Source organism: Pempheris klunzingeri, chromosome 4 (genome assembly GCF_042242105.1).
Source record: "Pempheris klunzingeri isolate RE-2024b chromosome 4, fPemKlu1.hap1, whole genome shotgun sequence".
In the NCBI taxonomy this organism is placed as follows: domain Eukaryota; kingdom Metazoa; phylum Chordata; class Actinopteri; order Acropomatiformes; family Pempheridae; genus Pempheris; species Pempheris klunzingeri.
The window spans coordinates 12,883,576-12,908,083 of record NC_092015.1 but is presented as its reverse complement, the minus strand read 5'-3'; the positions used below and the strand labels follow the sequence as shown (position 1 = coordinate 12,908,083).

Here is a 24,508-nt window from a genome sequence, read left to right as displayed (position 1 = left end):
GGTCCAGGGAGACACGCCGCGTACATTGTTATTCATATCATCTACACACCGTTTTCTACGGTGCCTTTTTCACTTCTCTTCATGCACTGATCGCCCCCCCCTCCCTGTTTCTATGTCTGTGGTGTCAAACTGGCGTAATCACTGGCCAGGGTAAGTCCCTCTTTTTTCTTTCTGTCTGTCTGTCCGTCAGAACACAAAACAACATGGCCCCAAGCGCTCTGCAGTCTGGCCAACAGGGAGAGATGTCAGGAGAGTGAGTGTGTGTGTGAGTGTGTGTTTAGACTTCAAGGAAAAGTGGTACAAAGAAAAGTTAACCCAGTTCTCACACTAATGCAAATAGACGAACAAACACATCACAGACTTACATCCACACATGGATGCCTGGAACAGAGTGGTTGCTACAGCTCACATGCTGACACCTTGCAAAAAAAATTCCTCCTCTGTCTGAAGACCTGAATCCACTCCATTCAGCTCACTACTAGGGCTCGGTGCTGAACTTGGACACGTTTTCGAAACCTTCCAAAATGCATCCATAGCACAGAGTATCGGAAAATATCACGTAGCGAAAGTCAGTATTGAATGTCTGCTCAGATTCGTCATTTGTTTACTTACTCTGTGATGAAGTAAGTACTCATTTAAATTAAAATCGTGCCAAGTTTAAGCCATTTAATCTGGACGGAATTCTTATTTGTCTTTTTGTATTTAGACAATATTTAACAATTGAGAACTTTGGCTATTTTCAATGAACCAACAAAAGGCTTTTTGTAGAAGCACATGTTTATATTTCTCAAAGGAAGATATCAAAAAGTATTTTATCAGTCAGATGATTGTCAGTTGTATCCAAGATTTTCAAATCATTGCCAGGCCTACTCAATACTCATTGCATTTGTACTCTCTATACATCAGAGATGCCACCATGCAGCATGACCATATCAAAACTTCTCCCCTCAAGACCACACTCTACATAACTGCGGCGTATTTATACCTGCAAAAACACACGTGCCATAATATTGGCCGCAACAGCATTATTCAGTCTGATTCATATGTGTTTGAGAATTTAACCAGATGATTTACTACTCGGTTTCATTTTCTGAAACACTCCGTCATTTTCCCCTAAAACGTTTTCCAAATAGAGCTCAGCACTGACAGATTTCAGTCGGCCTGCATCAATGTGTGTGTACGTGGGGGGAAAAAGTGAATTATGTCACTCTGTTGATTAGACAGCGGTGCCCAAGATATGCATTCATAACTGTACATACTTTCCATGCCGTCAGACCTGGGCAAAGAAAGAGGCAGGGGTGGAGAAAAAGGCTGAATGCCAGTGAGATACTGAGGAGAATGAAAGGTAGTTGAAAACCTGTAAAGAAATAAAAGTGCTCGATAGAGCAGAGGGACAAAGTTTCCACCTTTGACTGAAAGACCAGAAACAAAACGAATGAGTCAGTGGTAGCACATAAACTGTGTTTCATGGGATTTTCTCCCAAACCTGATGCTCCACCACAGCCTGAATATGAAGAATAAAATAAGAATTTACTGATGAAAGTGAGAGAAAAGATTGTTATGATAGTGTTTTACCCTTTCAGGGAAATGTGACTTCTTCTTCTTCTTGTCCAAATTGATGATTACAAACAAAAAGTAGTTCAGTCTTGTAATGCATAACAATTTAGTACAGTTGTTTGCTTTAAACATTCTATTACGTTACATCTTTTTAACGACATTTGCCATATTGTGACATATGGATATTACAAAATACCAGTTTATGTATTCTGAGAATGATTTTAGCCACATCGCCCAACCCCGAGCAGAGTTGACATATCACATATCAAGACTGCTTTTGCACTGCTGGCAAAAAGTGGACAGCAGAAAAGAGTCAGTGTGTGTGTGTGTGTGTGTGTGTGTGTGTGTGTGTGTGTGTGTGTGTGTGTGTGTGTGTGTGTGTGTGTGTGTGTGTGTGTGTGTGTGTGTGTGTGTGTGTGCGTATGCCAGTGAGTGAGAGCGAGACACAAGGTAAAACAACTCTATTAGAGAACCGCAGGGGCTGGGCTGGCAAGAGAGCAAGACAGAGCACATGAGAGTGAAGGAGAGCAAGAGTGAGCGAGACATTAGTACAAATGAATTAAACATTGGGCCCAGAGATCTAAACTTCTGCTGAAAAAGTGGCAGGCTAAATGGGTACGAGGGGAGGCAGAGAATGAGGGAGAGAGGGGGAGGGGGAGGACGAGGAGGGAGGCGTCACAGCTTCATAACTTTGCCGCGGCTACTCAGTGTTGAGTGTGAGTTGTGTGCGACCGCCAGCTCCATCAGTGACACAAATAAGTACTTCCATCCCTCATCACAATCCTGCATACACCCGTTTGTGTGATTGGTAACTGCACTCATGACTCTTTTGTTTCAGCTCATTTCTGTGTGAAAGAAAATACTCGATTTGAAACCTCCACTGAGAATGATTATTATATGCTTCTCTCGGGCAATATTTACTTCCACAACTGAGTCATGGTACTTAACTGTATGTCTGGAATGCTGTTTACCCAGTCTGAAGGAGGTATTCTTGTACTGATCAATGCCATTAGGCAAGACCTGCAGAGCCGTATTTCTGTCTCTCAGCAGCAGAGGTCAAATGCATGACGAAAGGCACTCTCTGAAAGCTCTCCTCTGCTCTTCTCTGTCTTTCTCTCTTTTCGCTGTTACTTTGTCTGCTCTCTCCAACTAAAAAGAACACCTCTCTCTATAATGTATTCTCACTCTAAGCCTTTCTCATAAAGACTTCAGTCAACACCTTTCCTTGCCCCTGGTGCAGATGAATAAGCACTGGAGTCTGGAGAAAATTAAACATTAACGGTGTGTCTCTTTTACACATCATTCTCCATAACAATCTTCTCTTTTAGCTCCCCTCCCTGCCTTCACCACCACTCTGCTTTCTCCAAACCAAACTACCTAGCTTTTCCAGAGAGGGAGAAAATACTGAGGGCAGAAAAACATATTTTGTCGACAAGCACATTTACATAACCCTCCTAAATCGGAGCTGGCCTGTCATGTTTGCTGCTCATAACCTGCTGCTTATAATCCTGCCTGCATCCCCTTCTGATCCATAAAGCAGTGCAGCCAGACACTTCAACAGCAGCCAGGACTGCCATCACTAGCTCCTGCTAAGACAGGGCCCTAAAAAAGAGGTGAGGAGAGGCGAGGGGAGGAGAGGCGAGGAGAGGAGAAGAGAGGACAGGGGAGAGAGGAGAAAATAAAAGAGAGGAACAGGGTAATTGGATTGGGGGATCTTCTATTTGGCCGGGTCTGGTCTCTGTCATCAGGCTCCAGGCCTGGCTTCTCCCGGTGCCTACAGCAGGTCTCAAACACATCAACACGAACACACACACACACACACACACACACACACACACACACACACACACACACACACACACCTCTGACCGTGTTACAGCACTAAATCACTACTCAGTTCAGTAGGCAGACTGTCCTGTGCACAGCTAAAGCCTGCAGGGCGTCTAGTGTGTGCTTTTTTTATGTGTGTGAGTGTTTGCATACTCCTTTAACAACTCACTAAATGGTTAAACAGATTACAGAGCGCACTAAGTGGATTGTCACAGCTCTCTATCGCTCGCTCAGGGTGTCTCTCCTGTGATTAAAAGTAGCCAGAATTCTCTGTCTCTCTACACACAAACGTGTGCACAAATCTGCACACAGAACAGAGAGAGGTCATTTTCAAGAATAGGCAGCATTTCCTACAATAACTGACTGTTTAGATAACAAAAAAGCTCACCTGCTTTTCAACTGCTCATAAGCTTTTCTTAGACTTCTGACACCATCTTATTAAATGCTGATATTTGCCAGTGTTGATGTTTGATAAATTCTTAAAATACTAAATTTAAAACAACTGATTCTTTATAACATATGTTACTTTTAATTTCTCTGCCTGTATGCTCACTTTTTTATTTTCTAATTGATTATAGCAAAAAGAAACAAGGCTTATTCCTTCCTGGACTAACAATATTGAATGTCAGGGGCTGCTGTTTAGTCTCAAGAAACTGGAACAAACCTTGAACTTCAGCAGGCAATTTCACCTAAAATTGATTGTTGGTCTGCTTCCCTAAACTTCCTGTACTCAAATCAGCCTTTCATACTTCAGAGTTTAATTAAGATAGTCAATGACCAAAGAAAATGCTGGGTGCCTGAAAGCTGACCTTTGTATCCCTTTTATCTCAATCCAGACAACAAACCAAACAAAAAAAAAATACATTAACAAAATTATATTTCATCATCCATAGATTGTACGCACTATCCTAATCGCACTCGTGAACACACTGGCACAGACACGCCATGTCTGCTGTTTGTGTCCAAGTCCATTTGGAGTATATATGGTGCCATAAGAGGTCTCCTGTACAGCAATACTGGCAGTCTGGGGAGTACCACTGACCCTTTCACATTACAGAGAGTTGTTAAGATTAAGTGCTAAAAATAAAGATGCTTTGATGCATATCTAGTATCTTCTAGTTGCATAGGCTCAGGTTTGGAGCAGGGTCACAGAGCCGGTCAGATGATCCAGATTCAGACCAGACGGCCTTGAGAGTGTAAATAAATGGCTATCAAGTGAAAATCGAGTTTATATGGCCAGTCTGTTTTCTATCCAATCTATGCTCATTATCTGTGTGGAAAAAAGCAACTAATGACTACATACAGCCATGGGCCAAGAAACACTACAGCTGCACCGCTCTGTGTGTGTGTGTGTGTGTGTGTGTGTGTGTGCACGTCTGTGTGTGTGTGTTCGCGCTGTCCACCCTTTACATGTAGGCATCACTCCTGCTTCACCCACCCTCATCCAACCACCCCCCCACCAAACTACGCACACCCACTTAAAGACACACATGCACACCTTCTCCTCTTCAGCTTCACCCATGTCTCTTCTTGCTCCTGGCCACTAGGCTACCCCCCTTGACACACACACAAATAATACACACACTTACAGCTCATTGATTTAAGTCAATGTGAGTGTATCCTAACCTTCTGAGGACGGTGTTTGAAGTCTCTCTTACCTCCCCAGACCCGCTCCCAGAGCCAGACACAGCCTAGAGTCCTGCAAGAGTGCAGACAAACACACATACACACACATACACACACACATAGCAGCAGCCAGTGGTCCCATCCACACCACCCATACACACACTCCCAACAGATTGAGAGGATGCCGCAGGCAGGGGCTACATTCGTGCAAACACACACACAAACACACTTACTTTCTCTGTGTATTACCAACACTAATGAGCTGATAGATGTTGAACAGAGGCAAAGAAGCAGACAATCATTTCCTCAGAGTGAGGCAAGGAAGGAGAGAAAATCAACAGCAGTGAGTGTGAATGTGTGTGTGCTTGTGTCTAGGGTCTTGTTTTATTTTCTCTCTGCCTCACAGCCTCTAGGCTTCCAGAGGTTAAGGCTGAGCGGTGGAGCAAAGCTAGCCAAACTGAGGCCTGCGGGTCCTGACGAGACCCCTGTGGTGAGGCTGGGTTCTGTTTAGCTTGTCAGGGGAAAACACAGTAATGAGAGGAATTACTAAACAATCACATTCACAGAAAGAGATGAGAATGGGCGGGTTAGCGGGGACGACTCTGTGGACATAAATGTCAGGATAACATGCTTTATTTTAAAGACTTAAAAAAGAAACTCCACCTTTATAAAACACCCTATTTCACAAGTATGAACAATGGATGCTGTTGAAGTCCTGCCCCTCACTAGCAGAGAGAAAACTCCAAAATGATTCTTTCATAGACAAAGGCTTTAATTAAAGGTAGGCAGTCATTTCATTTCTATAACCCGAAGCTCATTATAGCAGCTCCAGTTTTACATGCGCAGGGAAAAGACGTCTCTCTGCTGCCATGAGGTCTCCACACCGCCCTGTGTGCCTCCACTGCCAGCCGCTGCCCATTTCTCACTCAAATGACATGAATGGACATGATGGACCAACGCTCCTCCCCTGACCCGGCACAGACAAGGAGTTCAGACTAATTGGACAGACCTCTCTGATTGAGGATGTGGAGTGAGACAGCCAGCCAACGTTCTTCCACCACCTTGGTGATCGGTTACAGGGGGAAGCAAAGAGGTCGACACCGCCCAAAGGAAAAGGTGAAGTCTTCTCTTGAAAGCGCACAAATTCTTTGACGGAGGAGTCGAGTCTGAGGTGGGTGACGAGCATGGAAAGGGAAAAAGGAAAGACTGAGGGTATGCATAAATGTGTGCATGTGTGCATTAACATTATGAGAGAACCCAAAAAAGCTAGGCCCTGACTGTACTCCATCCATACTCTAACCAAATTCCTTCAAGCCTGATCAAAGCCTGAACCTCTGCAGCACTTAATGATGCCAAAACCCTTTAAAACGCTGACTTTTAATTAAAAAAAGGTTTTTAAAAACCTGTCACATTCTGCGGAGAAACTGCCATCTGTTAACAGTAGATTCTCCATTTCTGCTCATTAATTACAGGTGGGAATTGGGTCAGAACATCGGGTGAAGAACGCTGTTACATTCAAATTATACTTCTGTCAATTCTCTGCCTGGGGCAGATGTGCACTTGTTAACATGACACACTGTTTGTTTCTCCTCCACTGATTTAGAGGGAAAAAACACTGTCAAAATAACATTAATATAAAGACACCTGACCTGACTCGAGCCGCAAGGAGTTAATAGAAAGTATCAGGAGCACTTGCATGCAGACTGAGAATCAAAGCAAAGTTGTGTGCAGATGAGTTCATTAGTGCACTATACTGCCATAAATGTTTTTGAGGACAACAGGATTTTGTTAATCTTTGTCATTTGTCCAAGGTATTTTTCAGTGAATCCCAAGGGTACATGAGAAGATTGATGAATAGCTCAGCTAATTAAAAAAGAAATATGTGGACAGACAGAGAGACAGACAGACAAATGAGAGATAAAATGAAATGAAATATGTATAAAATAGTGCGGTCGTTAGTGCTGTTGCCTCACAGCAAGAAGGTTCCAGGTTCAAGTCTGCATGTTCTCCCCGTGCTCACGTGAGTTTTCTCCGTGTACTCCCGCTTCCTTAGCCTAGCATGCAGGTTAGGTTAATTGGTGACTCTAAATCACCCGAAGGTGTCTCTCCTGTGATTAACTGGAGACCAGTCCACGGGGAACCCCGCCTCTTGCCAAATGTCGTCTGGGATTGGCCCCAGCCCCTCGTGACCCTTAAGAATAAGCGGTATAGATAATGGAGTATGGAATGGATAATGATTATTATTATTATTTTTTTTAAATACATAAACAAATGGTCAAAGAGTCACGTTTCTTCTACTGACAGTATGAATGAAAATGTTTAGGGACTAAAATGTTGTAGCAACATCCAGTTTTGCATAAATAGTAGCATTAAATAACATTTACAGTAAACAGTTTGATATCAATTTAATTGAATATATTCGAAGCATGTGGGGGGTGTTGCTGAAGGTACTTGCGCACATCTACTAGCGCTTGACGGGGTATGTCAGACAAAAAAAGGTTGTATATTTAGCTTAAGAATAAACAACAATACAAGACATGCAAGTAAGCCTTCTTCTTCAGAAAACTATCAATAAAGAAAAAAAAACAAACAGTTTTAGAGCTGGTTAAATTCTTAAAGAAAGCTCTTATGTTTTCTCTGTAAATACAAAGCGAGAGGATTACACAGAGCAAAGCTGACCTGCTGACCCTGTACACTAGTCTGGGTAAACACACACACACACACACACACACACACACACACACACACACACACACACACAAACGCAGAGATTCCTACAATCACCCACTTACCCTTTGCCACTGGTGAAAGGCAACAAGATCTCTTAACAACAGCTCGTCTTTTTCAATAAATTTTGCATGAAAACATGCCGCTGGAGCACCAAGTTGCCTGCTGTCATACTAGAGGAGTGTTAAATGTTTAATGACGACAACACCACACACACAGAGTCAGTGTCAGGGTGCCGCTCTGAGGGGCCCCTCTTTCATCCTGACAGACACTATAAAGCTCCTGAGCCTCTTCTCCACCCCGCCCCGCCATCAACATCACACTGCTTCACTCCTCTCCCACCAGCCAGCAAGGAAACATGGATGTAAACGAGGTTGGGGTGTCACAGTGTATGAATGCGTGTGTTTGTGTGGAAGTGGTGAGGATCAGTGGCTTACATAAAGACCCTACCCCCATCACCATTAAGAGCAGAGGAAGAATGGAAGAGACAGAGGAAAAAGAAGTGGCTTGTCATAGACAGGATATAGTGCAGAAAGCCCTGTTTTACATATTCCTGAAACATATCTCTGCTTCTGCCTTTCTTCTGCTAAAGGAAGGCTTGTCAGGCATCTAAACTCTTGTGGGAGCGTCTGGGGAATAACAGGAACATCCATGTCAGGCAGCGTTTGGACGTTGATAACATGATATCAGGGTCCACAGGTAGACCACCTTAATTTGAATTTTACTGCAAGTGTGGGGATAGAGACAATTAAAGTTATAATAAAACGGAAAAAATATCTCATTCGTTAATTTCCTCATGTCAAAAATGTGCATCAATTCAAAATTAAATGCCACACACTGCAATGTAGTGTACTTTTAATACATAACATAACTTTGACTTCCTGTAGTAGTGTCATTAGTGGTAACCTAATACTGAATGTACAATTCATGTTAAAATTAAAAGCTACAACCAAAACAACAAACCCTTCACCTACACCTACTGTATTTCTTTCTCTAACTGATACATTTTGAATTACAGAAGAAAGTCATGCAATGCAGTCATGCATGCAACAACTTTTTGACTAGTGCTTGTTTGCATTTTCCTTGAGAAGAAGTAAGGTACATCTAGAACACAGTGAAGTGACCATCTCCAGTATATATACACACATACATATGTCTCCTGGTATAATAGCGGGTCAGCACCACATAGTTTATTCAAAATTATTCCAACATCATACCTCCATGGGTTTAAGTAAATTGGAAGGCCAGATAGGAGGACAGCCAGTTTGAAATATATTAACGCTGCCACAGGTGGAAACACATGCACGCACGCGGGCACACAAACCAACAAACTTACTACGTACGTGAGCACACACACGTGCACGCAGACAAGCTAAAGCGGGGTCAGAGATAAAGGAAGAGATTCCTATCGATACTGAAGGATATTGAAGCCTTAATATGAAAACAGATATAGTCTGCTGGCCTTACATTTCACTGTTAGCTTTATTTGTTTTCCTGATACTGATCTAAGAAAGGCAATATGTAATAGCTTCAAATAAACTGAGCACTTTCCCTTTAAAATCAAACCTCTGCATTCTGTTCACACAGAGAAATCTTGAGCCCCGAGTTGTTTGTCAATGACCAATGAAGCAATGGTAAATATATGGACACTGCACTAAAGGATAGGTCTTTTTTGTTAATTCTTATTTTTAAATCTTGCACGTTTTCCTCAGTTATACCTATGTACAGTATAGTACTATGCCAAATACATAAAATGAGTTGTGTTTTAAAAAAATCTTAGTTAAGATTAACTGTTAAAGATACATTTTCTCAACAATTAGCATTTACTTTACTTAATGAGATACAGCACACACACAAATTTACAAAAAAAAGTTTGAGTGCCAGTTTGACAGTGGTGCACAAGCAAAGTTTAAGAAAATGTTCTCAGATATGCTGCATTTTTGTCTTACGACCATCGCAGTGATAGGTTTCATCATCTGATTGCACTGTTGCATCAAGAATACATCTGAGGAATGGAGATCATCTTCAGTGAGATCAAACAGTCGTAAAATCATAAATTGCCATTTGGCTATTACTGCACATTCCTGTAAGTCCATCCAATGAAAAGCCTAGAAAATACCGCCTTAAAATGTTTTCTCTGACAAGTTTATGTGCAAGTATTCAAAGCATTCCTGAGTTTAAAGAACCAAATAGCAGCTTAATCATTACCTGGACTAACTTTGATGTGTGTTAGCATAAAAAAATATCACAAATTAATCATTATATTTAATACACACTTTTCAATCTATGTACTTCAAGCTAACTCTTAAAAGGACAAGGGCAAAACAAAGACTGTACCACCAGTTTTGATACAGTTTACCTGGGGGAGCTGAAGTCTCTTAACTCGACATGCAGCACAGCAGCTGGTCGCTATCACTCATGGGATCCATAGTTTGATACACACATCTGTGCCATTCAAAATGACAGACAACAACTGGGTACCAGTCATATTACGGTGGCCTCCAATCACATTACAGCACGCTGCAATAGGGAGGGACTGAGGGTGCTCTTCCAGCGGAGACAAAGAGATGCCTCTAAGGTAGTTAGGTCTGTAGTGGAGTGCACCACTGTTTAAAGGCCCACTACTCTAAACATGTTTCCAGTGTGTATTGCAGCCTTTGGAAGACATAAGCTTGTAAGTGATAACGTCATTTGCCAGCATTTCTCACCTTAGCAAGGAGCTCTCATGTATTGTTTTTTCCTTGGTATAAGCACCAAAGACATTAGAGATGCATATGATCTTGTTATGTTTCTAAGATTATTGCAGCTGGGTGAAAAGAAGGTGAAAAGTGGAGTTAAAGACATCAGACATCATCTGGTGACCAAAACGTTCTGCAGCACTCCTTCCCACCATCTATTTTTATATCTCCATGACATCTTCTCTTACAAGAGGGAATTATATCACATTACAAGGCTGGTGTGGCCTAGCGCTGGATTGCAAGGGGAGATGAAGCGGAAAAAAAGGAATGATGGACTGATGGATTGAAGGATAAAGCGATGGATGGACAGATGGAGGGGCTGAGAATGAGCTCCACATTTAAGTCTCTATTATACTGTTCCCCTGTGGTGCCTACCGTTTAGATTGAGCTGGGCCAGCCCAACACTTGTTTGGTGCGTTTGTGTACGCTCGCATATACAAAGTCACTCATCACTTACCCCTTTTTCTCTGCCTTGTCTTTACTCTTGTCCTTCTCTCTGTCCTTGTCTCTGTCTCTTCCTCTGTCCTCCCGCTCTCTGTCCCTCTCGCGGTCGCGGCCCTTGCGACGGCTCCGGTCCCGGTCTCTGCTGTGGCTCCTCCGTCGACTATGGCTGCTGCTCCTTTTGCGGCTCGCTCGCCGGGTGCGGCTGCTGCTCTTACTGCGAGACCGCCGGTGTCGAGAATGAGACCTGAAAGAGATCAAAGGTTACAACAAATTGTATTACAGCAGATAAACTACTAATAATTCAACAAATTAGTGTTTATTTTTCTTTTTTTTCCTCAGTGAATAAGAATTGAGATGCTGGTAGTTTTTCCACAAGTGAGTCTAAGTGTTCTAAATCTTATAATTTAAAGATATATCGATTTTCTCCCGTGCTGCCTTGTCTACTTCCTTTCACTTAATTATTGTCTCTATTTCCAAGAGTACCTTACGATCATTCCCAGCAAATGTGGCTGAGAATGTTTCACTTAGCTGTCATTTATGCATGTGTGTGGCAACAATGATAGGAGTACAGGTGATTTGGTTCACTGCATGCTGAAAAAAAAGCGATGGCTCCTCTACAATGCTCAAGAATCAGCTAATGCTTATACATAGAACTTAAGTAAAAGCATGAGTTCAGTTAAAGCAGCAAACTTTTACCGCATTTCAAAACAGGATTTCAAAACCTGAATCCACAAGAACTGAAATCAACACTTCAATCTATAAAATCTACTGTAAATGACACTCAGCTCGATGCGAGACCTACTTTGTGGAAATGGTGACTTTGCATTAACACGTAGAAAGAATGAAACTTCTGCATCTTTAACAAAACTTTGAAAAAAAAATCTGGATTGGATCAATTCATTCTTCATTGGACCTTATAATACAGTTATATACAATCACATACACGGTGACACACACACGTGCGCGCGCACACACAACCACGCATACACAGACACTGTAGAAATAGAGCCAATTAGAGGCGGGCTCAGAGGAAGGCCTGTCCTCCGTATTGATCCTGACATTGGCCCACTGGTCGCAAAAAGATTTACAGCGAGAGATTTACTCTCTTAGTTATGACACACAAACATACGCACACGCACACCCACAAAACACATCATTTAAACAGCAGCAGAGAATTGAAAGTGTAAGTCATGCCTCAATATGGTGCCATACACAAAGGGACACAAATTACCAAAGCATATCCACTTATTTATGTGTCACTGCACACGTCTCCATTAATGCAGACAAAACCCCAGAACATATTAGTGTGTGTGTGTGTGTGTGTGTGTGTGTGTGTGTGTGTGTGTGTGTGTGTGTGTGTGTGTGTGTGTGTGTGTGTGTGTGTGAGAGAGCATGCGTCCTGTGTCAGTGAACATGCAGGTGTGTGTGTATGTGTGGGAAGGAGGGTGATTTGGAACTCCAGTAGAAATCGGCAGCGGAGATGCCGTTATTTTCCATCATCTATCATTTTATTGATTTGTCTATAAAAACAGTCAAACCTGCTGTCCACGAGCTTTATTGCTTTCCCCCCTTTATTAGTTTGCAGTTTGGGACATCCAGAGCTGTCTCTCTCCCGACAGAAAACTAATCATTTTCTTCAGACGCCTGTCACCATCCTAACAGACAACACTCTGACAACTGTTGCAATCAATTAGGCTGGGCCGATCCTGATCACTGGAGAGGAGCTACACTAGTTCACGGTCTCGAAAAGAGATATTCTCTTTGAAAAAGGAAAAAAAAGCTACTATTTGAAGTTCAACAGACGTGAATCTGCAGTGATTAAATATATTTCATATGCAAAGGTCACACACTGACCAATAACATTAAAACATCACCATAGATTTAGCACATAATGAAATATTTGAGTTAGCTTCAACTCAGAAAGTTTAGTTTCATGTTCACTTAATCTATTTTTCCAGTCAAGTATGAGACTGAGGGATACAACTTATGATTACTGACATTATTTTTCATGATTATTCATCCATCGAAAATTGTGAAAAATGTCAGTTTCCCAAGGTGGCATCTTCGAATGTCCCATTTTTGTGGCAAACTAAGTGTCACAGAGGACAGGAAAAAAAAGTCATATTCTTACATCTAAGAAGGTTACTAGTCCCTCAACTAATACATTTAATTATTGATTAATCTGTCAATTACTAAAACTAATCATTTCGGGACAATAGTAAAAAAAAAAAAAAAAGAAAGAAGAAAAATGCCTGCTGTAGTTTCCCAAAGCCCAATATTATGAATTAAAATTGCTTGTTTTGTTCCACCAACAATCCAAAACCCCAAAATATTCAGTCACAACAACAAGTCATTACATTGAAGAAACTTTAACCAGCAAACGTTTTTGCTTGAAAATTGACTAAAGCAATCAATCTCTGATGGAAATAGTGGCAGGATGGTCTAATTGATAAAGCGAGTCTCATTGCATTCTTTAGAACAGATACTAAAGCATTATCAAAAATTATCACTATTAAAAAACCTGACTCAGAAACAGAGGTGAAACCAGTCATCAGTCATAGCACATTTGAGTTAGCAAGTTAGATGCAGTGCTTACTGGAGCTACGATAAGGCTAGTCGGGGAATCACAGCTAATGGGAAAAAAAAGGAAAAGGAAAACATTGGCATTTTTTGGAGTTTAGAGTCTCCAGACGAGATAATCCATCAATGGCCCAAACAGACCCTGGAATGAGTGAATCTATGTGTTGACAATGCCTGCGTATGTTTGTAATCAACAGTACATGAGGGGAAATACAACAGAGTTGCAGTGTTCCAAGCCTAAGTCTTATATTTACAGCCAAGCAAATTGTGGCCAGAAGCAGCAGATGCAATAAACACAATCTCTCTCTTTCTCTGTCTCTGTCTCCCTCTCCCTTTCCCCCCTCTGATGGCAAAGAAAACAGCCCACTTCTGGGGTGTGCAGCAAATTAAATTTACTGTAGTTAATAGAGTGAGCCTATGCTGCTAAATGTCAATTTCCTGACCAAGTCCTTCCCCTTGGAGAATGATTAGCTAATTTGAGGCTGGGGATAAATGGGCTAATGCAGGACACACACAGATAAACAGCCACAGTTGGACCCCATGCCAAGCCCTTCCCCTGCTTTACATTTTATTGGCCTTATTATCTCCAGGGAAAATGGGTCTCCCTATGGCCTAAACATATTTTCATTTCTAATAAAAGGCCCTTGCTGGTTGCCCCCACGTAAACCCCCCCCACACACACGCGCTGCCCCCTCACAGCCTCCTTCCTCCATTCCTCCCTCGTTTCACCGTCCAATCCATTAAATCGGAGCTCTGCAATTGGCTGGGACCATTTTCCTGGTGAATTATCAATAGAGTAATTATGCGGCATGTTGGGAGCTCGGCTGAAGCTTATCGCCACTGACCCCCCGGTGCGCGCCAGGATATGATCCCTCACCACAGCCCATTGGGGTAATTATGCGGTCGGGTGTGAAGCTGGATGGTGTGTTACCCTTATCAGTCTGTATTCTATTTCTGTTTTCATTGAAAATTGGACATTAATGGCAGCTACGCGATACCACTAGTGTCAGATACAGGTTAACGTCTCCAATGGAATCTGACCCCGGTTAAATCATTATTCATACTACGCAGTGTAGGGACGGGGAACACATGAACACACACACAAACACACAAAAAGACCAATCATCCTCACTGTTCCTTTAACTTTATCTTCCCCCTATTCGAGCAGCAGTGACGGACATTCATATTGTTTCTGCGTTTCTCCCAAACACCATCCTCTGTTAGGAAGACAAAACAAAGTTTGTGTCCGTATTATATTTGTCCCGTGGCAGAAAAAAAAAACCCAACATAACTGCTGGGAACACAGTAAGTGATGTTCTCAGTGATGCCCCAGGCAGCGTCCCTGTCCATTAGGCCAGTGTGGTGCAGCAGTGATTAATGGCTGTGTAACTTTAACCCTATTGCATTACAGTGGACGCTGGCGACAGTGACCCCTGTCTGACCAGAGTCCGTCTTACCAACAGAGAAGAGTTATATTGCGACTTAGGCATACAGTTATGCTATGATGTGTAAAAATGGCCATCTCGATTTCCTGGCTAGAGACTGCATTAATGACAAGGAATAAAAATGACTGTTAAAATGACGGTAAGATGCAAATTGTTCAGTCAAACAATTCCAATTTAAGATTATACGCATTAGTTTGATCAATGTTTATCTGCACAAACTAAAGTTGTGCTCCACTTCTAAGCTAGCCTCTAGGCCAGCTTCTGTGCCACCGCACTTCATTGCACATCTGAACTTTGTCAGTTTAAGAAAGATGTAACAAAATGATTCTGTTAACTACTACAAGTTTTTTGGGCACATTATCCCCATCATTATCTAACATTTATAAAATGATGAGGTAGTCTGCCTCCACAAGCAGGTACCAGCGGTAGAGACCCATTAAGCTTAAAATATGGAGAGAAAATCACAGTATCATGTTTTAGCTTTTAAGAAAGATCAGAGAGAGAAATGTCTATGAAAAAGTACAAAAATGGACAACAAAAGCTAGTTTAACAAAGGCTAGCCCAAAGGTGGCAGTGGACTGATCCACCAACTATTGATGGTAACTAAAATCCCAATAATTCAAATCACAATGTGCCTTTAAACAATACCAATTGTGTAACGGTGGTTAGACTTGATAGGTTTGGTACAAATATATAATGTAAAAAAGTGTACATGGTCTTATCTGGCCTAAACTGGACTAGACAAATACACTGAGAAATCATAGCAGGTTTCTGATCAACTTGTTCTAGTTCAAATGTTTTTCAAACTACTGAGGTGGCACCTGAAAATTTGTTCTAAATCTTTGTTATTCATTCTTTGCATCTACATTGTATTTTACTAGACCGCCTTAACCAACCCGCTCCACTGCTACAGACTTATCAAGTAAAACCTTAGATTTGAGTATTCTCCAGCCACACACACACACACACACACACACACACACACACACACACACACACACACACACACACACACACACACACACACACACACACACACACACACACACACACACACACACACACACACACACACACACACACACACACACACACACACACACACACCAACACCCACAAAGACTACAAAAAAGCTTGCCAGTCGACTTTTCCAAGCAACAGACAGATTGAAAAAGAAACGGGCCTATTGAAAGTGAGAAGATCCATATTTGAAGAACTTCATTAATGCGCTGTTCCCCGCCGAGTTATTTCCAGTGACAGAGCACACAGCAGCAGCTTCATGTTCAAGTTAAAAGTCACTTTTCTTTTTTCTGCCATTTCAATGTGTCTAAAAGCACCTTGAGTGAGCAATGTGCATTTCCTGCTGCCAAAAGACGTGGAAAACAGCTGTTCCTGCCTGACGCTGCCTGCTGAATGGAATGCAAATATGTTAACCATCCAGAATTTATTACTTTTGAGTGCTCTTCAAACGCAACGGCAGACACAAGTTTAATTTATGATATTCCTCTAATTATGAGAGCTGTTGAAATCATTTCCCAAGCTGCTTCCTCCTTCCAAGCAGCCACATTATCTGTTCCCTCGGTTCACAGCGCATGCACACACACACACACACACACACACACTCACAGTCATCCACCATGCACACCCACACAGAAACATAAATGCACGCACACACTAAATAACACGCGAGGAATCACTGCAAAGTAGCTGATTGTGAGCACAATTAACACAGCAAAGACAGAGCATGAAAGATTCACAGAAATGTTTTTTTCTTCGTCCCCCTCTGCTTCATAAAAGCAATGTTTAGATTTGTCATTATCTTCAGTTTGCTTTTAATTTAGCAGTCGTCAACACAAACGTCTGCAATGCCCTGCTATGCTGTGAAGCAGAAATGAGACCACATGCAGGCCACCCACTCACTACCCCCCATACCCTCCCAAACACACGGTTACAGCCACAAGCCACAAGGTCAAGTCATTTAGCAGAGTTCAAAGGCCTTCAAAGACCCCTCAGATCTATATGAACCTACAACGGCCAGCCAACGATGAGGGAAAAGATGACTTTCTGCAGCAAGATGTGGTTTCCATGTGCATGTGTGCAGTGCTGTGTGTGTGTGTGCGTCGCTGCATGCACATGTGTTGATTACCCGGCGTCTTCGTTGGCACATATGCCCACTGTCACTCAGCCTCCTCATCGCAATCCTAAACTTGGCCGTCTGGTGTGCACCGGCGACCTCTGACCTCTGTGCAGCCGCAGCTCGACATGACACCCATTAGCAGCTGGAGCCGAGGGGGGCCCTGGCTCAGCCACTCAGCCCAGACACAAGGTCAAGTGGAGGTCACACTTAGACTAGGTGCTAACTTGCCAACTCGCTCGCAGCCACTCACGCAATTGAAACCCACTTTTTCCTTCCTTCCATCCATCACGGCCCGGAACAATTAGTTACGCCGAGTTAGGAGAGAGTTGTTTTGGTTGTCATTGCCTCCATCTGTAAGAGGGTGGAAAGCAGGGAGGGATGAAAAAGCGGAGGGACAGAAGATGAAGAGGAGAAGGAGCGCAGTCTAGACAAAGGGAGACAGTAGGTGAAGGACAGCGGGAGACTATAGAGGGAGAAGTAGCGATAAGATAAAGAAAGGTTAAAAAAGTTGGGGATTTGAAAACAACCAGGGTAAAAAGGGGGGAAAATGAAAAAGAAAAGAAAAAACGATTGGGACTTATGGAGAAGACAGAGCAGACAGCCGTGCTTCACATCAAGCTGGCTCCAATTAGCAGGTGTGCTCTCAGACGCTCGCTCTCCCTCTCTCTCTGGTCAGCGAAGATGTATTTTTCTGCCTTTTATACGCATGTATTTATGAAGTGGTAGGAGATCTGAGGACCCTTAGCATAACAGCCTTTTATTGTTTAAATGTGGACTGCCCGGCCCCGTGTGCTTAAGTGATTTAGGAACCTCACAACTCTGGTATAAGAAAAATCATAAACGCTGAGACAAACCATGTGGGTGGACTGTAAAAGGCACTGAGGAACGGGCCGACAAAAAGCAGACACACATTCCACTACTAAAGGGAAACTACACTTAATTAAACACCCAAGACACAACTGGAATAGTGCCCTGTAAAAAACACAGCACTATTAGTTTCCCCTCTTCAGTGGAATAACATAAAGTTGTCTTCTGACAGAACAGAGGCTTGTCTCATAAAGAAGTTTCTAAAAATCATTTTTTTATGAACTGCTGTCAAGATTGAACAAGGAGAAATAGAGAGAGAGAGAGAGGCGAACACAGAAAGAGAGATCAAGAAATGAATATAAGGAGAAAACACTCCACCCTCAGAGGAAAAAAAAAAAAAAAGCCCCTCCACAACATCTGTCACTTCTCGTAGTCTACATGTCCCAAACACAGAAGTAGCCAATAAAGGCGGCAGATTTTATCCTCGTAGGGTGATTTTTGTGAACCACAGCAATGCTGCAACACACTTGTAGGCATATCGACCTTTGTCACTGTTTGCCACCTTTCTCTGACAAATGGAAGGAAAAACTCTGCAAAGATAAGTTGTTATGAGATGATTGGCACAATATATTTGTAGTTGCATAAAGCTTTAACAACTTAACATTTTTTTCTTAACATTGAAGAAAATTATCACTGAATCCAGCCGATCTAATTTCTATTGTTAATATTCATTATTCATTTATTTATCTTTATATTTTTTTTATGTATTTCATGAAATCTGAACCATGTTAATCTTTAGTCAGAATGGTCTACTCATTAAATGTTCAATTGAAAGACTCGAAAGACTCATTTGATTTGTTGTGCGCCCTTGAAAGCAGGATCCAAATGATGACATGTGCTACAGTGATGGCATAGATGCCATTCATTACACATCTGCAATTGTACATGAGAGACAGGCTGCACACTTTGTTATCCCACTTTTTCTGAGTGTCAATATCCCACAGAGTTTACAGAGAAATCTGGCAAGCTTCCACTCCGACAAAACTGTTGACTGCATTTAAAATAATTACATTTTTCCTGCTTTGATTTCAAGCCAAAATCACTACGTCGAGTTCTCTGTTCAACCAGTCACAGAAGTGTACTGCTCTTTGTTCAGCCAATCACACGACAGTTGGCCACGTATCCTTTGGGCGATCCATCTATCTCCACTTCCTCCTCATGTCCTCGACTCTGCCAAAACCCGAATGGATAGACAGAACAAAAAAAGAAGACAAATTTCAAATAGAAAAACTTGTGCGCATGCTGAGAAAGTGTTTCATTACTTTCAAAAAGATTGTCAAGGTTTCAGTCAAGGCGCACATGATCCTGGTTTCATTTCTCTGCCATTCTCCCTCATTTTTCTCTTCTTTTTCCACAAATAAATTACTAAACGTGTGAGTGAAACCACATGCTTGTGTGTGCGTGTATCAGTGTGTGCGTGTTTGTGTGGTTTCTTTGCTTGTCCAAAGTGAACTGACAAGTGCAGGCAGTGGTTCCATTAGCTGGCAATTTGCTCTCAAGTTGTCCAGGAGGGAGAGGGAGAGACGGAGTGTTTTTTGGCAGGACAACACACATGGCTCCGCTTAGGACGAGTTAAGTGAGGTGCTCACACACATAATCCTAGGCCATCATTCACACACTATCGTGACACACTCACTCTCAAACATGCAAGGCCTTACATGTGAATATGACACTGGCTAAATGAAGATCAATGCCTCAAACAATGACTATAAATCTATTGTAAACATGCAGACAATTATTTGTACTTAAAACCCCATTGATAAATGTGTGCTAAAAAAATCAGCACTAAATATTAATCTGAATATGACTGCGCCAGCATATTGTAACTATGAGTCTACACAAGCGTCCTCTGATTCCCAGACAATGATGGTGTCCATATGGTTTGAGCCAGAGCATAACTAGAGTACAAGGTAAACACGCCTGACTGAGGTTTGTCCATGCATGCTCTCTTAGCAAGGGTCTCTGCGGACTGGCTCAAAACCTGGCCACTGAATCACAAGCAGCACATAAACATACCTCCCTCCCTTTGTGTGTGTGTGTGTGTGTGTAGCATGTTTAAGAGTGAAAAGAAGAAATGTGGACAGACGGTGGCGTTTATCTGTGCATAAATTAAGAGCAGACGCTGTTAATTAAAAGGAGGAAAAATAAGCGCAGATAAAATAAAACTTTGCTAAGCGGCTACTTGGCAAGGTGACCTCTGAGTGCACCGGGCATCATTCTAGGACCTGCTGCCCTGCTGTGCGAGTGGCACAGGGGGGCAATGTGCAGGTCCGGCTATGAGCAGCAGGCAACTGGTAGAGCCCCTCACCCCTCCCCTTTACTCCCTCTCTCTCTCCCTCTCTCTGTGTTCCACTGTCTCTCTCTATCTCTCTCACCCCCTCCTTCTCCGCCCAGAGCGTTATTAGACCCAGGGCTCCGCTGCAGCACCAAACAGCTCAATGACAACACACAGGGCCTGCCAATTAGAAATAATTAGACAGTCATTTCAGTGGCAAGTCTTTTTAAGTGCATATATAACGATGCAATGATGCTTATTAGCCGGCCTGAGCCGGCGAGGACCAGGGCCTCAAACGCTTTGGCACTGGAGAAAATAATTATGCCAGTGATCACAAAGCGAGCTGCACATCTCTGTACTTCACCTCCACGCGTTTCAAAAATCCACTTCATTAGCTCCCGTAATTAATCCTCCATTAATTGCAGGAAAAGCCCAGTTTACCTCCCTTCGTTTCTAATTATCATCTTATAAATAGTTATGGTTCTAATTAATGTGTTCATTAGGCAGGATATTTCTCTCAAAGCCTCGCTGGGAGCCAAAGGTCCGGCTCGGCTCTCTCTGAAGCCTAACCAGCCAGAAGGTGAGGCCATCCTGCCTGCATTTGCTTTTATTTTACTACATTCAACCTCCTAATTGGCATTTAAAACCCAATTTGGAAGAACTTCAAGAAGCTTAAATAGGAGAGAGAGACAGAGAGAAGGCAGGAAGGAAAGAGAGAGAGAGATAAATTTGGTGTTCATTTTCCTATGCCAGAGCTAAAAGGGTTTCTGTCTCCGTCTTTCTCTTGGTCTGGCCAGACGGATGAGGCTTTTCGCTGTCATAAAGTGAACACAATGCGGGCTGATTGCATGGTATTAGTCTTTGGCATTATAGAGGTTTATTTGCAAAACAGTGCAAGTGTTTCTCTACCAAAGAAATAACGGAGGGAGTGTCATACTGATGACTGAGTTTCAGTCATCAAACAGCCAAATTTTGTCTTTGGTATACAGATATAAAGTAACTAGTCTGGTCTATGATACTTAAATTAATCACAAAGATTTGCGTTGATTCACACAGCTTTCAAAAAGACAGATTGACTCAGCGCTCTTAATGATTAAAGCAGTAAACTTCAAAACAACTTCTTTAACTTTTGTTAAATTCCAAAACATATATAAAGTCGCAGAATTTATACTGTAATAAGAATAAATTTTACATTTGGGAAACCTGAACTGTAGCAAGAATCATGTCCACTGCAATAATTAAAACAAAACACATAAGAGTTGAATTCAATTAGCAAATAGTCATTATTCTATCTATGACCTTTGTTCGGCATCCTATTTCGATGAGGCAGTATATTAAATGCTACTCATAAACAAGTCTGTGTCTATTTCTCATACATGATTATGAGTGGCCATCTGATTAAATATGTCAAAAATAAATCTTTTATCGTCCCACCTTCACATTTAAAAACATAAAGAAGAGAAAATAAAGACACAAATAACTAGAAATGAGGAAGCTGTTCACTTTTATTAGACACTATTCAGAGTCTCTGCATGTTGATAGTGAATAAGGGCTAAAGTATGTGCCTTTACAAACCTACATGTTTTTACCAGTTACTTCATCTGAATAAACAGGTAGGCATACTAGGGAAATATGAACAAATGACCCGACTCACACACCTTCAATGTCTGCAGAAAAAGCTCTTTGCATGTGTTATTCAAAATGTAGCAGTGATGTTTCCCTTTAACAACAAATTCAGCTGAACATCAGAAAAATTGTGCATTATGGGAAATACATAATCACTTCTCTTTACAACCATATTAATGAGAATGATGAACTCCTCAGTGTGAATGTTCTTTCCAATTTTTGAAATTACTTCTTGATTTAAACACAAATCAGTGTGCTTGAGTCATTTCTGAAGCACTGATTAAGCAACTGATGCCCGAGAGATTTCCCCTCCTTCTCACGATGCCTGGAAACACAAAAACTACCTTTCCAGCGAAAGCTAGAACGTAACGGGCGTCATTACTCCCAGTTTGTCAACAGATGGATAAAAAGAGAAGAGGGACAACTTCTTGATGTTAAATTAGTCTTTGTTTGGGTCCTTCGGACGAACTCCCTCATTTGATCGTCTATGTGAGACGACTGGTGTGATGCCTTTTGTGAGGTGAATTTTGTGTGTGTGTGTTACACAGTACAGACTCTACAGCTAGGTTGCTACCCAGGGGAGTGGGCTAGTGTGTTGTGAGCCTCCAGGATGGTGGGGTGCGGTGAAGTGGGGTGGGGTAGGAGGGTGGAGGGCGGCTTGGCAGAAGTGAGGGGTGAGGGGGGGTTTCCTCTGGCGGTAGAGGGGAACACTGCTTGCGGCGAGGCGGGGATGAAAGAGGCTGTCTGTGTCAGTCACTTATTCCTCCCTTTGGTAAATAAAGGTTTCTGACAACAAAGCCGAGCAGCGCTTGACTGGCCTTTGCAGCAGATAAATAAAAAAGACAACACAGGGAAAGAGAGTAAGACGGAGAGAGAGAGGAAAAGAGAGAAACGCAACAACAAACACGTTCAGATCTCACGACTGGAAGCATGTTGATTTTTATGGAGTAGGGAAGACGCAGCTGAACTAAACCAGGTCATCTTTCAGTTTAAATCAACACTTTGCAAGTCCGGTAATAGGGGAAGAAGGAAGAAAGGGCTAAATGTCATCCTGTGGAAGGGGGAGAAGAAAAGATGTTGAGAGTCCATGGGATAACAGACGGATGGATGGATGAAAAACAGCCAGGAGCATGCTCTTAAATTCCAGTATGGTACACTCTAGACTAACCTAAGACCACAATAAAACTGTGAGAACACTAAGGGAGATAATGCAACTTAAAGAAGGAGGAGGATTTAGGGGTTGTTCGCATTCTTCCTCATCTTATTTCCTATCCATCAGCACCACCGTTCATGCCTTATGGTTCTCTCTCCCTTAGCGGTGTGTTGAGGAAACCAGATTTCACTTGTCATGTCCTCAAACACACTCAGGGCCGTTTCCCTTATGAAGCCAGCGACACCCAAAACCACCTGCTACACACTCGAGACTGTGTGAATAAATATAAGTTGGACACAAATACAGACACAAATTTCCATCCCGCCACCTGACGAGGGAATTGCTGATCCAGGTGCAATGAAAATCTGGGAGGCCACACTGCTCGCCCGCAATAAAGCCGCTGATTTTCCTCACCCCATCTCTGTCTTCGTGCACTCAACCGCCCTACCTTCCCTTCCTCCCCCCTGCCATTCCTCCCTTCAGTTCCTCACCTTAGCCCTCCCCGTTCCCAAGCCGCCTGGATGACCTTGCGCACGCTCCATGTCGGTGCTAGGCAGGAAAAGCTATCGAGCAGATGTACGACACCTCATCTCATACAGGGGAAAATTGCTGTGCGAAATAAATACCAGGCCATCACTCAACCCCTGCACGCACACATGCGTGCGCACACACACGGCTGGAGTCCTTCTGTGATCTCCAGTGCAGAACGCAGAGCTCCTGTTATGGAACTAAAACATCTAGATTACCTGGTTCTAGCAGCAGCAAGACATGGAGGGGTGGCTTGGTTGGTTGACTGGCTCATGACTGGAGGACCAAGGCAATGAAAGCAGCTAGCTGTGGACACCGATCTTTAGTCATCCCTGACCTCTGACCTCTCTGAAGGAACATAGCATAATGTCCCTGGGGGGTATCACGAAAGTGTCTCATTATTATTGTTATCACACATTATGTTTCATGCCAGCCTTAATGTAGCAGACCAGATGTGGGACCTTAAGTTAGAAATGTGTGTTTTAAGAAAGTTCTGCATTATCTTCAGTTAATTTACACCACAAAAACTGCTACAGATATCACAAATTCAGCTTGGACTTACAGCAGCCATACAAAGCCACATGTTTTAACTTTTTTAAAATATGGTCCCCGACTGCTGTCTTGGCATTACCCATGTTCCACCCACTGTCCTTTCCCTTACCTCAGACTAAGCACCAGTTCTGAACTTGTCCTGGCCTCTGCAGCTCCAGGGTGGTTGTGATAATCCTGACTCTGATCGGCTATCCTAGCATGGTGGGTGGTGTGTTTAGCTTGCTATCTATCTCCTCTAGGGGAAAGGCGGATAATTAGAGGTCTCAGTCTCCTTAGAGTCATGACAGCAGCTCAGTGATGAAGCCGCCCCAGTGTTAGCGGGGCTAAACCCTGACGCTAGCACTCTGCCCTGCTAACTCAACACACCTCTGAAATATTAATGAGGAAAATGTAAGCATTAGCGTGTGCCCTGCAGTATGTGCT

The 24,508-nt window shown here is 42.6% G+C and overlaps 1 protein-coding gene across 2 annotated transcripts in view; it reads right to left on the bottom strand.

Moving 5' to 3' along the window:
* rsrc1 (arginine/serine-rich coiled-coil 1) overlaps positions 1-24,508 on the bottom strand; it is a 112,305-nt gene that overhangs the window by 80,221 nt on the left and 7,576 nt on the right. For both annotated transcript variants that reach the window (XM_070829630.1, XM_070829629.1), the window contains exon 4: positions 10,936-11,166. In XM_070829630.1, coding sequence (XP_070685731.1) covers positions 10,936-11,166 — 231 coding nt within the window. The remainder of the gene's footprint in view (positions 1-10,935; positions 11,167-24,508) is intronic.